The 16,121-nt window shown below is 34.3% G+C and overlaps 1 protein-coding gene across 1 annotated transcript; it reads right to left on the reverse strand.

Annotated features, from left to right (window-relative positions):
* Window positions 1–440: 440 nt before the first annotated feature.
* On the reverse strand, window positions 441–12,192 carry LOC117321976. The gene is made up of 7 exons (XM_033876629.1): window positions 12,077–12,192; window positions 8,360–8,724; window positions 8,063–8,113; window positions 4,617–4,718; window positions 3,779–3,956; window positions 2,194–2,288; window positions 441–1,680 (listed from the first exon to the last, which is right to left on the reverse strand). Exons 2-7 carry the CDS (start codon window positions 8,685–8,687, stop codon window positions 644–646), a joined length of 1,791 nt encoding a protein of 596 aa, XP_033732520.1. The 5' UTR covers window positions 8,688–8,724; window positions 12,077–12,192; the 3' UTR covers window positions 441–643.
* Window positions 12,193–16,121: the final 3,929 nt, after the last annotated feature.

Here is a 16,121-nt window from a genome sequence, read left to right on the forward strand (position 1 = left end):
TTTAGGACTCGTTTACACAGAAAAATGTTCTTGCATCAGGAAGATAACATAAATCCAGAAACTATAATTATAAACTTGTTTGTGTCTTTGAAGCTTGACACACAGTTCAAGGATATCAATTCAGATAATAATCAAGAAATGTCGAGGAATGTCATTCATCAACAAAATGTAGAACGGTGGTTAATTTCTAAGAATTTCAATTTTTAGATACAAACAACTGTACAAGTTAACACTATCGCATGCAAATGAAAACACAGCAAAGATGGTTTAGGAACAGTTTCTCCACATAACACTGATAGTTAGATTTAAACAGGAAGTGTTGTTTTTGTTTATTTATTTATTTAGTTTTATATTATTTCCTTTTTTTAATTTTTTTTTTTTGGGGGGGGGGGGGGGCTGGATTTCAATCAAATATATTTACTTGGTGGGGTGGGGGGGGTGGAGTATAGGGGTAGAGGCGGATAGGAACACCATTGTGTCGAAATAGTCTGACTTGATTCACGATACTATGAGTTTTTTGGACTTTCAACCATGCAAATGGTACAATATCTCAAACTTGACTATCTCAGTTTAATTTTTCACTATAATGGACCTGAAGATAAATCTTAAATTGCACATACACTTCCTCATTAGATAGAATGGTTTACACAAAAATGACGTCACTTTCGCAGACAATTGTTCTCCTATTACTCTGTGAAGGTTGTGCCATCTGCTGGAATTCTGACGGCTTGGTTACAGGTAATGACGATGCCAATATTTCTGTCGATTCTGATGAAGTACCACCAACTTTAGACGCCGAGGGTTGGTATATGTTTGGCGTATTGATTGCGTGACAACTTTCTGCATTGTCTTTTGAAACACACGATTTTTCTTCATGTTTTTGTGACGGGAAACGCGCGAAAACACGTTTGAACGTAGCAATTATCGAGGACTTTGGCTTCATGTTATTTTGTGTCTTAACACCAGTGGTTTCGACGCTAACATTTTGGTCAAAAGTGATGTTTAGTTTTGATGTGGGAGGAACTTTATTACAGTCTGCTAGCAGTTGTCTTGCCATGACGTCACTTCCTGGTGAAAGGTCGTTATACTTTGATCGACCAAAATTGTTTTCAGTTGGCAATGTCGAGGAATATGTTGAGCAATTCTCTCCGTAAAACTGGGACTCCTCATTCTCGTTCATATTCAGGAGATTCGGACTGATATTAAGTATTTTTGATCGACAAGACAATTCACATCCGGGTCGTACAGCAGAAGACATCAAATTGGAATCATTCGACGAACACAATGAACTCCTATTGTTTGTAATTCGGGACTCGTTAGATATCATAGATGCTATTGAAACGTTTGAATTACGTCTGTCTGCGGCTAAAGATGATCGCCTCACACAATTACATGATGAAACACCAGTTGGCGTGGATATTACTGAAGAATTTTTAGGGAATTCCATCGAAGTTTTGGAAGAAAAAGTTGAAATATTTCTGTTTTGTTGAGCAGATGTTTTCCTAGCTTCGCCATTCTTATTTGATGGAGATTTGTAAGAAAGCGAAGCAATGATCTGTGTTAGGAATGACGTCATGGATTCACACCTGTAGTATTTGATAGTGCTTATGCCACGTAAAATTCGCGGGAAGTTCGCTCCCTCTTGCGTCACAACTGGTATGACACGTCTTCTACGAGCGTCTACAAAAACAAGAAAGATCCCCGGTGAAAATATATATGCTCCTAGAGATTATTAATTATTCATGATGTATTTGATTTCTAAATAAATCTAAGTAGCATGTCGGGAAATATACTTTATCGCTTGCATTTAACAAAAAAAAAATCTAAAAAAAAAAATCGCATGTTTCTATATTGCTCTGTACATTACCATATTTCCATATTCAATCATGTATATTTATTCTATTTAAAGGAAAGGGCATGAAATGTAAATATGCTGATGGGGAAGAATACAGGGATATTATCGCAAAGCATAGCACGATTAAATCTTCCCTTGGATCCATTCGAAACCTGTGTACCTTTTTCACACAATATACGAGATGTATTTGTATGTAGATGAGCTGTAAAACTTAATACAATAATATAATTGAATTTTAGTTCATTATCAAATACAAAATAACTAAATGGTGTACTTGCATTGAATAGTTCAGATGTTGTGAATATGATCTAAGCACAGAATCCGGAACAGAGACTTACCCGGATCAAGCGCCTTGGCGAACTGTGTAGCGAAGGAGCATGCTGGTGAGTTGTTGTAATGGTTGGACAGTAAAACTACAAGGCGACCATCACATCTGTGAAAGAAGAGTTTAACAATGTACGTATGAACATGAACGGTTGCGTCGGTGTACTGAAAAATCACATCTGTATCATGGGATACTTTAAAAAGCGTCGTGAATATTATTCTTCATTAATTGAAATAAACAGGCACTTTCAAACTTTCTATACAGCACTCTTTTCTAAGTAAAGGGATCGTGATGTTTTATTTTAATGTGAGGAAGGTGTGAACGAATTTCGGAACATGTCACGAGAATATATATAGGCTGATATAGAGCTATTAGAGTGGATCGAGATGTATCCTTTCTCAAACACAATGGAAAGTTTAATGGCGTTCTCTAACTGAATACAGTAGCCCATTGTGATAAAATGCATAGTCATTTTGAATGATGATGGTAGATATTGGATAATAAAGGTTACGAATTTATTCAAAACCACAGGTCATTCTTGAATGTGTGTCTGAGTGTTGATGTTGGTGTTCTATCTGTTTTTTGTAGAATTATGACAGCCATGCATCTTCTGTTCATTCCGAAATGCTGGTGGTCGGCTAGAAGGTTTGTATGAATAAAAAAAAAAACGACAGCTCTCTTTACTCAGCAGTTATCACCGGTTTTGTGCATGCTTACAAACAATTGTGTGTGTGGTTTTTTCGTTTTTGTTTTGTTTTTTGTTTTTTTTTGGGGGGGGGGGGGGGGGGGGGGGGCGTTGGTTTTTTGTTTTTTGTTTTTTAGCTATAAATTGTGTTTTCTCTCATTTTTTTCAAATTTCATTTGTGATTGTGTAGCAAATCAGTTTCCTATTTCTTACGCTTTATTGGAATGTCATTGAAGTTTGGACGAAATATTGACTTACAGTAGTGAAGATCCTAAGCATACATTCTAACATTTGACTCTAGTATTGGGGTTAAGAACAGCAGAACCTTTACGTTTATAACTTTATCGTAATGTTTGTCACAGATGTGACACCAAACTAAAAAAAAACAAAAATGTAATCTAGCAATTCCGCGGACCTGAAGTTCCAGTCCATTTCAACGGCACGTTTAGAACAAAAAAGATGGATTTGTAACAGAGTTTTCATTTTTCCCACATATAATTGAATTAACGATTTTTTAATCAATTTTGATGAGTTTTATATTAGCTTGAAATTGAAAGCGGATTGTTCAAAATACACACAGGATATAAACTAGCGCCTTTCAACACAAATTGAAAATATATATAGATACATGTAGATGAAATAAATACAGTAGAGCCAATAATCAATCAAACCGCACCACACTTCTGTTCGTCCTTGTAGGGTTCGTTGGTGATACTGATTACCTAAAGTGATGCTATCTAGGAGGTGACCGAACAACTCTATATAAATCGAAAGATCAAAATAATTATCTGGAATGCACAAAAGCCGAAAAATTCAATACGTTTCTCCTTTAGCAATATTGTATTTCAAAAGAATATCATGTGTGAACTCTGAATTCGAAGTTGATAATACTTTAGTTAACATGCTTACTTACCTGTCTTCTATCACTTCCGCCGTTGCCTCAAATTCATACGCCCCTCCAACGAGATGGTCTTGAGGGATAAAGAGTTTAGAGTTTTTCGACAACTCGCGGACAATGTCACGTGCGAGGCCAAGGTCGGCGTCAGCACAACAGACACATGCCGAATACATCTGGATTTGGCCTGCATTAACTGTAAACAAAAGTAAGATATGAATATGAATACTAGTAATACAATTTTGTTGGTGATTAATTTTCATTTTGATGTGCTCAAAAATGTCACCAAATTTTGACCGAACAGCTCGTACATCAATTGGAGCATCCTCATCATTTACTACATAAGTAGTATAATTTTGTGTATATAAAAAGTTTAATTAGTGCAATTATTTCAGCACGAAAGAGTGAAAATAGTATCACCGCTATGAAATAATATTACCGCTAAAACATGTACGTATACAGTATGGTTCCAAACAAATTTTTGTTCATTTTAATATTCAAAATAAAGCATTGTCGTATAAAAACGACTACAATGTAGCAAATGTGTATCATATATATATATATATATATCACAAGATGGTTCAAGATAGGTACATGTATATGTTAATAAATGGGAAATCAAGTGTACTTTAAACTTACTTTATTTATCTATTTATTATTTTTGGTACAAGTGATAACAAATTCATGTAACAAAAACAATATTCAACTGATGTCCACGTTATAAAGCATTAGTGATTATTTCCATGTCTGTTTAGAATAACAGTCGTAATAATGTAGCTCTTCTGAGCTTAAACTTTGTCTTCATTGTAAAGGACAAAAACACTTTCTTGAATCTTGAGATTGAGAGATAACTTACCATCATCAACAGTCAGGAAGTTACTCTCTGACTCGGCAGACGCGCTCAAACCATCCAAAGATTCGGTCGACGGTCCATTACCAGTAAAACTCTCCACGGAGCCTGGAAATATGAATCAACATTGTGTTGTACCGATTCTATTGCAATCAGTGAATAAGGATTAACGAAACCTATGAGAGCGGTCACACAAGCTTTGAGCTTTCCAACGACCTAGAAACAGTGCAAACAGTAGCACACTATCTCTCTTTGTGTAGAACATTAAACTAATGTAAAGTTTTTATTACCGCTGATTAAAAAAATGGACCACGCATTTGAAAACTACGGAAGAGCATTAGGGCCATGAAGCAAAAAAAATAAATCCATTTTTTCGTGTTAATAACTCGAAATTTCGACTTACTAACTCGAAATTTCGAGATAATAACTCGAAATTTCGACTTACTAACTCGAAATTTCGAGATAATAACTCGAAATTTCGACTTAATAACTCGAAATTTCGACTTAATAACTCGAAATTTCGAGGTAATAACTCGAAATTTCGAGATAATAACTCGAAATTTCGACTAACTTACTCGAAATTTCGAGATAATAACTCGAAATTTCGACTTAATAACTCGAAATTTCGAGATAATAACTCGAAATTTCGACTTACTAACTCGAAATTTCGACTTAATAACTCGAAATTTCGAGATAATAACTCGAAATTTCGACTTAATAACTCGAAATTTCGAGATAATAATTTTAGTTATGGCGATTGGTAATGCACTAGATTTAGTGTCTTTATTCATCATTTGTGTTTCTATGTTAATCATAAGTATATTCAACACAATCTATCATATTCACTTAAAGGGGGATCTCACGAAAGCAAACTAATTTTACTTTTGGTTATTAAGACGAATTGGCTATGAATCATCCTGACCTAAACTGATAGAGAAGATGAAGTTGATTTCCCATTCTTGTGTGTATATATGTATGTGGGAGGCCACTTAAAAGGGCCCAAGAACTAAGAAGGCTTATAGTAAATTGATAGTGGAGGTAATAATGACTATAAGGAGGGGCCTTTCATCTATGTTTTCAGTCTTAGACAAATCACGGAATTACAAGTACAGATGCTATCGAAGACTTTGATTAAATGAATTTAACAATTCTGCTTAAAACTTCATAAAAGTTGAAAGATGGTCACACATGTACCTGCATATACACGTCATAATGTGGTAACCTAGACGTTGAATAAATTAATCGCCTGAAGATGGCCGTTAGGCCTGAAAACGTTAACAAAACACAACAGTTGTCATGTTGAATTTATATTTTTCAACTACAGTGTATATATACATAAACAAACAGTGCATTCCTCTTAATATCATGTCCTATTTGTCAGACAAAAACATGATATTTACAGTAGTGACATTAAGAGAAACATGTTTTTTCACTAAATCTAGTGCATTACCAATCTCCATAACTAAAATTATTATCTCGAAATTTCGAGTTATTAAGTCGAAATTTCGAGTTATTAAGTCGAAATGTCGAGTTATTATCTCGAAATTTCGAGTTATTATCTCGAAATTTCGAGTTAGTAAGTCGAAATTTCGAGTTATTATCTCGAAATTTCGAGTTATTGTCTCGAAATTTCGAGTTAGTAAGTCGAAATTTCGAGTTATTAACTCGAAAAAATGAATTTATTTTTTTTGCTTCATGGCCCTAATGCTCTTCCGTAGAAAGCGACGACTTCGTGCAGAAGTCGAAAGTTATGTCGATCAAGGTTCCTACGCATTGAAGATCGATCAGTCCGATGGTAGCCAAATAGTTTGTGAATGCAATTGTTTTAATATTGCTGAAAAAATGGTTCCCTCTTAGTTATTACACATTTTGACATGTTTTATTATAACACTATGGTCTGCCTCCTTTGTATGCATGCTCCAACGATTTAAAAAAAAAAAGACCACTGAACTTTATTCCAGTAATCCAGTCTCCGACTTGATAATGATATGAATACATATGTTTATTCAAACAAGTGACATACATAATTTATATATGCATGTTGACAGTTTTCTTGCACATATAATAACAATGTTAATAATTGACAAGATCATGAATACAAATAACATAACTTGAGATGACTCATCAAAGCAAAGAAAAGTTTATTTCCAACGGGATTTCATCAAAGTTCTTTAACTTAAAGGAAATTCCTTAACTTTAAATTTCCCATAGGAAAGCATTATTGAGTGCAGAGGAAATCTTTGGAACTTCCTTAAATTATGCAATGCTTTCCTACAGGGAATTTGAAGTAAACGAATTTCCTTTAGTTAAAGAATATTGAGGAAACTGATTTTTTTAAGGATCATCCGTACATGACTCTGACAGAAATGCAGTGCATACACTAAATCAGGATAATCTTAAGGAATTCTAAGATAGACTTGTAGTAGGTACACAAGGGTTAGATGTAGAGGCTTATGGTAAGATATATCCCAATAAGAATATATTTGTGTTTCTCCTAGTTCCACATTCATTAATACTGTTTTAACGCTTGTCCTTTGTATTTAACCCACCATCTTCAACACAAAAGAATACTCCATTACTGGTACAAAACCAATGTATGCCGTGCTGTATGGTGTTTTTATAATCAACGGGACTCTATGAGTTTTAGTTGTTGTTTTTGTTCTTTGTTTGTTGTTGTTGTTTGTTTTTGTTTTTTTTTGTTTTTTTTTTGTAAACTACATGCTAATGTTGTGTGCCAGACGTTCCAATAGTTATCTTTAGGCATTTATGCTACATGTTGTAATGTTTATTCAATTAAAGTAAAAGCAGCTACGTAATGTCTCATGCGTGACAAAATTTGAATTAAGATCTCAAACAAATATTTGAATTAAAATTAAAAAAACATCTTTCAGAAGTTTTCGTTAAGAAACTCAATCAGTGTCAAGTATGAGGAAATGTATTTACAATGTACTTCTATTCTTAAGATGTATTGTTTACCGTCAAAATAGGTGAGACTGCCTTGATTTGATTGATTCATACATATACATATATAGAATCCCCTGAAGAGCGGCAGAATGTAGCCGCGAAAGTACTAGGGAGACAGCAGATCTGTGTTTGGCTTTTTATTTTATTATTATTTACCGTCACATGGACATTTCAACTTTATTCTACATATATATATATATATATATATATATATGTCATATATATATGGTATGCTGTTTATAGTAGATTGAAGTATCTTTCAAAATATCATTAATATTACGTCAGAATCCTCTAGACGACATGTGACAACCTATTAGATTTTGTGGTTAGCTTCAATGGGTTTATCCAACACTTATATATCTTAACTATATAATGTGGGCCATCAATTATGATGTTTTTTTACCAACAAAAAGTCCAAGTATTGATTTGCCAACATGAGTTTTTATCATGTCAAAAGTTAGCTAAACACTTGTCATCATTTTACTTACATGAAGAGTCGCGAGCACGTGACCGCTTTGTCCACTTGTAAGCGTCGGTCACTAAATAGAAAGAAAAGAAGGCACATGTAAATATCTCAAGCTTGCTTATGCACTAGACTGTTTGAAATGATTGGTGAGTCATGGAGAGCGTACACAAATAACAATTGACATTAGCAATATTTAATCGAAAGAACAATGATATAAACTGAAATTAAGTGAGAACATACGGAAGTACACATCTTGTGCTGACAACACAATCATGTCTTACAAATGTCTATTAGATTTATTAAAATACCTGTTACGTACATAATTTTTGCCATATATCAGTCAGGCAGTCAAATCTCTCGAGCTGCAAGAGATATCCGACGAGATTACCCAGGGTTCCGTTTTGTCGATACCGCCACATGTTCAAAAGTTCACTGGTTCTGCTGGATTTAGATTCAAAATATCGAATCGTCTGATTATCAAACCCGGCCAATTCTGCCAAGCCAGATGCATCTGCTGTGACACCGTCATCGTTTACTGTACAAGATGGCGGATCGAGGTATATAGCGAGAAACTGCCGAGTCGAAGATCCAAGGGCACGCAAAGATACGGCAGACACATGTTCCGGAAGATGAAATCCGTCAACCATTTCTGGTTAAATGCTGTCGATTGTTGACTGCAGTAACCTACAAAAAGAGAATGATACTGTGAAGTGAAAGTGATTCAAATATACCAGACCCAATATGGACAGACTTCTAGTTGATAGTTACCGGTATTAGTTTCCGTATAGTGTGACAGGCATATTACCGAATGGCAGACCGGGGTATTAGATTAACTTTTATCGTTACATAAAATATAACTGCATCCGGGAGTGGCGACTGAGCTGGGTGATTTCACAAATGCAATATCCATATTTTTGAGCGGCTTTACATAGAAAGCATTTTAATGGATACTTCTAAGGTGCAACACTAAACTACAGACAAAACTATAGGATACTGGCACCGAGTCTTACCATCACTGTCATATCGAAAGTTATCTAATGGACGAAGATTCCTATCAGTGCATTGGCTATTGAGCTTCGTATATGGTTATTCATATCATAGACCCGGGGTATAAGTTCTTCAAAATCTATAGAAAATATGGTATTTTAGTTAATTATATACATATAACATGTCATATCCTAATTCATTAGCTTCAAGTCGATCGAAGAAGCATTAATGAACACACTTGTAATAATAACCCACTCAATGATCTTCATTATTTTGGAATTATTACTGAAAACTATGTTTAATGATTATTAGGCTATTGCAGCTCCGCCTATAGATTTTGACATTTTTGTGACTTATTTTGGTTTTCCTTTAGCGCCTTCTATGTATCTAGGCCCTTAGCATCTTTTAATCGATTTGGAATTTGAATTATCGTTTCATTATTTTCTGCAGTCGATCCTTGGACGTGTTTGTATGTAGAGCTGGCATACAGGTGTCCTCACAAGCGCACACTCACAATTATGCATGTACATGCATGTCTATAGTAATATCAGATGTCAAAAGGTCAAATGTGACAAGAGGACATTGCTCGCAAATGAAAACGCCAAATGGCTCTGATAGGCTAATGCATACCTTTATGTTGACTTGTTGCATGTAAAATAGCAACGAGGTATGGTTGCATAATATATTACTGAATTTATTATCACATGTTTATGTTTACATAACCATATTTTTATATATACAGAATATGATTACGATCATTTCATCATGCTTATATCTGCTTAAATGATTTGTAGAATATACAACTGTCCTATTATACAAATATAAATAAACTTCTGTCATTCTACTTGTCATGTACTTACACGAACATGCAATTTCACTGAAAAATTTGTCATTTCATAATACTTACATAACCTGTAATTTCACAGAAAATTATTGTCATGTCATTGTAGTTATATAAACTTGTAGTTTTACAAAAAATATTGTCATGTCTTAACACTTACAAAACATGAAATTTTACAGATAATATTTTCATGTCGTTAAACTTACATTTAAACTTTGATTGCACAAAATAAGATTGTCATGTAGTTATACTTATATAAATTTTACAAATAATATTATGTCATAACACTTACATACATGTTATTATTTTTTCATAAACCTATACTTATATAAACATGTAATTTCACAGATAATAGATAATATTGTCATGTCATAACACTTACATAAACAAGTAATTTTACGCATTATGTTTTAATGTGATTATACTTACATAGATATATAATTTTACACATTATTTTTTAATGTGATTATACTTACATAGATATGTAATTTTACACATTATTTTTTAATGTGATTATACTTACATAGATATGTAATTTTACACATTATTTTTTAATGTGATTATACTTACATAGATATGTAATTTTACACATTATTTTTTCATGTCATTACACTTTCATGAACATGTAATTTCACAGAAAAACATTGTTATGTCGTTATACTTACATAAACATATAATTTTTACAGATAATATTGTCATGTCATAACACTTACATAAACACGTAATTTAACAGAAAATATTGTCATGTCATAACACAAAAACATATAATTTAACGAATATGAATATTGTCATGTTATTACACCTACGTAAACATGTACTTTAACGGAAAATATTGTCATGTCATAACACTTACATAAAAATTACAGATACTTTTTTCATGTCATTACACTTATATAATCATGTAATTTTACAGATTATAATGTCATATAATTATACTTACATAAACATTTGGTTTCATAGAAAATGATTGTCATGTTATTAGAGTTGTAATTTTATAGATTATGATGTCTTGTCATTACACTTATATAAACATGTAATTTTATAGATGATTATGCCATGTTTTAAAACTTACATAAACATGTAATTTTACAGAAAATATTGTTATGTCGTTATACTTAGATAAACTTTTGATTTCACATAAATGATTGTCATGTCATTATGAAATTGATTTGATATGGACATGCCACATGCCTTCCATATTTTTTCCAATTTCTACGTAATATTCATTAGCATCAGCCAAATTCACGTGTATAACCCACACAACGTCGATTTTATATTGAAATTGCCATACTGAAAGAAGTTAGCGTATCAAGTCCTCGGGCTACATCAAAAGGTCAACTTGCTGAGAATATTTCACTAACTAACCAGCAAATTAAACGTCAAACAGACAGAAGTAAGTACATGTGTACCAATTTCATGGATTTTGTTTTATCTCGGTCATGGGGTAAAATACAAAACCAAATCATAACAGTGAAACTTTGCCAAATATGTCGTTAGTAACGAAAAAAGAAGTAAGAGTAATGAAAAAAATCCAAATGGTATTATAAGATTTAGCAGATGTGTTGTGATCATTTCAATGCAGACGGCTCAAAATTGATACCATAATCATGTAGTGATTTCCATATAAGTGCCTTCCACATGCATGGATTACATGTAAAACATTCTTTTCGTATACCCCGACTTGCCATGGTGACATATTGGGTCCATATCACAATGTTCAGGTAAATTAATTTCACACGCGTAATCATATTGCCAATTAATACCAATGAAAGCAGTGCAAGGTTTAAATATACGGCAAAAAAGGCTTACATAATTAACATAAAGGTACAGGTAAAATACAGGTACACATACAAATACGAAGCGTGCAAATAACTACACGCAGGGTGCATGCAATACACACAGGGTACATGCATGTCAAATCTATGGTTCATACAGGGTACATACGGGTAAAATCCGGGCTTCATATAAGTACATACAAATACGTACAGGTACATATGTATACATATATATAAGGTGAGTAGCTATGTATATAATATATATATAGGATGTTATGTGGTATACATGATCACATATCATTATATGATATGTCGCAGATCACATCAGCAACAAACTTCAGTATCAGTATCGAAATATACACATTAACATACTCCAACGATTCTTAACAAATCATGTAAATATGTCGACAACAAATAAGAAGATTCAATATACCTTTTCTTGATCATCACGCAATTCGTCGAATATTACCGTTAGGAAAACGTGGACGCAAGCTGTAGGTAAGGAAAATCCTATGACTCACACAGGTGTGTATATATATACATTTAGCTGTATACATATCAAAATTACTTCCGGGAAAGAAATTCTTAACTTGGACATCATGCAGTCGCAATCTTGCAAATCAAAGCATTATGATAGTCGCAGTCACTTAAACATGTTACGTACCCTAGATTTCACCACAAGGTCAAAACAATGGTACAATGAGACGTCCTGGACAAGTGTGATAATCCACTTATCATAAATAGTAATTATTTATTCAGGTTTCGGAGAATATCATTGGATATTCATGGCGATATACTTTATTAATTTTAATATAATTCTATTGATGTAATGCATGCAGGTTGAAGCGGAGGGTTGGCTACTTTTTATGTTTGAAATCTAGAATTTATTTGATAGTAATTTACATCCTGCGGTGGGATCTCTCATATACACCATGCTAAACTGAATGTTATCACAGAATTGTAGCTAGATACATTGAAATATATTAAATGCTATGACGTTATTTTGGCATCACTTTGACCTATAGGGTTCGTCAACGTTTAAATATTATTATTGGAGGCGTCGCCTTAGAAAATGCATTTTATCATTTGATGATCATGTTTTTTTTTAGAATGATCTTCCAAACAAAACACATGTATCGAGTGATGAAATAGACTAGAAAATTTATCAAAACAATCTCAGAAAACATCAAACGTTTAAATGGGAGTCAAATTGTATATATACTCAAAATTTGGACTAATGAAGACTAATTATAATCAGTTGGTCAAATGTAGAATTATACAATTTTATCCTCCATATTTCGTTTAACAGAAAATATACCCTCATGTTTACATGCTATGCTATAAACGTACCAATTTTGGCGCACTCATATTTGAGCGCAATACGAAACCTTAATTTAGCGAAACATGAATCAGCGCATCATCATTATTTGCTATGAAAACATCACAGAAAGGTTTTTTTGGCGCAAAAATGATTTAGCTCAACGCTTCCAGAGCGGAAAGTGCTAAATTAAGATAACCGCTTAAATATGTACCTGGTATTCAAATGTTGTAAATATGTGGTTTTATGTATGTAGTGCGTATTTGGAGGTAAGACGCACATCTTCTAGCTCTCTCGGTTTCTTTTCTGATATGGCTTTACCAACACATATACATTTATCATAGAAATCTAACAGTTCCTCTCTAGATACGCATATTATTATTTTATCCTTGTAAATATATAATATATCATTACAAAATCGAAGCATCTGTGCACAAAGCATCTCTTTGATGAAAGAATCGAATCAGTGATGAAAGAAAAACGGCAAAATTAATCAACTTTGATTAAGATGTAAATAGCTGACTAGTACTTTGTAATCTCCAAAAGACAGTTATAAGGCAGATCATTTTGATTATCATTTTGATGGTAATCCATGACATTATATCTCGGAGTATAAGGAATCTTAAGAGATCTGGAACGACACCCATGCACTTTTATAACGAGATAGATTACCAAGAGTTATACTCGCTCCTAAGGAAGACTGCCTGGTTAGTTGAAGTGCGTGAACCGAATAGGTAAAATGTAGAAATTCTGCTCGCGGGCATATTTAGTACATGAATATTTATCTATGTCACGCTCCTGATCGTATGTAAATAAATATACCTTGTTATCTGTGTGCCAATTTAAAGGTAACATGTGTGTCATAAGCAGAAAAACCCCACTAAAAATCCACCGATTTTTTTTCAATATTCTATCTTGGGTTTTTAACAAAAAAGAAAAAAATGTTTTTGTTGTGATATGTTTAAAGTAAAGCAAATGGCATTATTTTGTACTGACACAGACGGGCGCATTATTACCATATTGGTACAGACGAAAACATCTCATAGACCTGCAATGTTAATGTATAGTCTGTTTATTTTGGCATTAACAACATTCTCATGTCGCCCCTTTGATGAAAGATTCCGTTTTTCATCGCAAAGGCGATATGTACATTTGTTATGCCAAATCAGAATACGAACACAATGTTCTATTTTGGCATAACAAATACATGTCGCCTTTGCGATGAGAAACGTGATCCTTTATCAAAGGGCAATATGTAAATGTTGTTGGTGCCAAAATAAACAGACAATAACACTATGTAAGAGTATTACTCGGAATAATACCGGATTATAAACCACCCATTTTAGATTCAAAGCAGAGCCACTGTATTGGTTATACTACTGAAGAAGAGGTTGAATTGACGGGGTTTAACGTCATCGCAACAGCCAGTGTCATATGACAACAAGCGTTTACGAGGGAGGCACTAGCAGTCAAGGTCATGAGGACAAGTACCTATGGGGGACGCAGTAACATACATGGTCATATGAGGAGATGTATATATAGGGGGAGACACTGACACACAGGTTCATAGGACTACAAGCGTTTACGAGGGAGGCATTAGCAATCGAGGTCATGAGGAGTACCTATGGGGGAGGCACTGACAGACAGGGTCATATGAGGACAAGTATCTATGGGGAAGGCACTGACAGACAGGTTCATATGAGGACAAGTATCTATGGGGAGGCACTGACAGACATGGTCATATGAGAACATGTATCTATGGGAGAGGCACTAACAGACATGGTCATATGAGGACAGGTATCTATGGGGAGGCACTGACAGACAGAGTCATATGAGGACAGGTATCTATGGGGGAGGCACTAACAGACATGGTCATATGAGAACATGTATCTATGGAGAGGCACTAACAGACATGGTCATATGAGGACAGGTATCTATGGGGAGGCACTGACAGACAGAGTCATATGAGGACAGGTATCTATGGGGGAGGCACTAACAGACATGGTCATATGAGAACATGTATCTATGGGAGAGGCACTAACAGACATGGTCATATGAGGACAGGTATCTATGGGGAGGCACTGACAGACAGGTTCATATGAAGACAAGTATTTATGGGAGAGGCACTAAGAGACAAGGTCATATGAGAACATGTATCTATGGGAGAGGCACTAACAGACAAGGTCATATGAGGACAAGTATCTATGGGGAGGCACTGACAGACAGGATCATATGAGGACAAGTATCTATGGGAGAGGCACTAACAGACAAGTTCATATGAGGACAAGTATCTATGGGGAGGCACTAACAGACAGGGTCATATGAGGACATGTATCTATGGGAGAGGCACTAACAGACAAGGTCATATGAGGACAGGTATCTATGGGGAGGCACTGACAGACAGAGTCATATGAGGACAGGTATCTATGGGGAGACACTAACAGACAAGGTCATATGAGAACATGTATCTATGGGGAAGGCACTAACAGACAAGGTCATATGAGAACATGTATCTATGGGAGAGGCACTAACAGACATGGTCATATGAGAACATGTATCTATGGGAGAGGCACTAACAGACAAGGTCATATTAGGACAAGTATTTATGGGGAAGGCACTAACAGACAGGGTCATATCAGGAAAGAGTATCTACAGGGACAGGCACCAACACAAGGTTCTGTTTAAGTCGCCTCCTAAGACAAACATTATAAATGTTATCAAATTGATTAATAATAATTGATTTGTGAATCCCCATTTACATGTATATTCTATACTTATCAGGTAGCTCATTTTTATTTTCCACACATTCCTTCCTGATTTGCATAATGTACCCATTCACCTTTCCGGAATACATGGTCCGCTACTGTTACAGGGATCCTCGTGCAGATCAATTAACTATAATTCATACACTCGTGTTATCTTGTTAGAATTACGATTTCGCTCGCATTGCTGTATACTCAGATTGTTTTAAACGCCACATATCACTGACTAGTTCTCTAAGGATGCAACTTTGTTAGTCATTATTTCACATCAACTTCATCTAATAGTCAATTTACATTTAATTCTTCTTTTCAATTGTGTCATTTTACAACCCTCAAGTCCAGAAAGTGTTTCAAATGTGATCCAATTAACAATTGTATAAAAGACTAGCAAGATAGAA

This window comes from Pecten maximus, chromosome 2, assembly GCF_902652985.1.
Source record: "Pecten maximus chromosome 2, xPecMax1.1, whole genome shotgun sequence".
NCBI classification, from domain to species: domain Eukaryota; kingdom Metazoa; phylum Mollusca; class Bivalvia; order Pectinida; family Pectinidae; genus Pecten; species Pecten maximus.

What these genes read in the sequence shown, in the direction of transcription:
- LOC117321976 (XM_033876629.1), bottom strand. Translation starts at nt 8,687, where the DNA reads ATGGTTGACGGATTTCATCTTCCGGAACATGTGTCTGCCGTATCTTTG. An exon ending in GCGGAAGTGATAGAAGACAG is followed by an intron (nt 2,289 to 3,778) that starts GTAAGTAAGCAT and finishes CTTCTTTCACAG; the next exon opens with ATGTGATGGTCGCCTTGTAG. An exon ending in CGCCAAGGCGCTTGATCCGG is followed by an intron (nt 1,681 to 2,193) that starts GTAAGTCTCTGT and finishes TTGTTTTTGTAG; the next exon opens with ACGCTCGTAGAAGACGTGTC.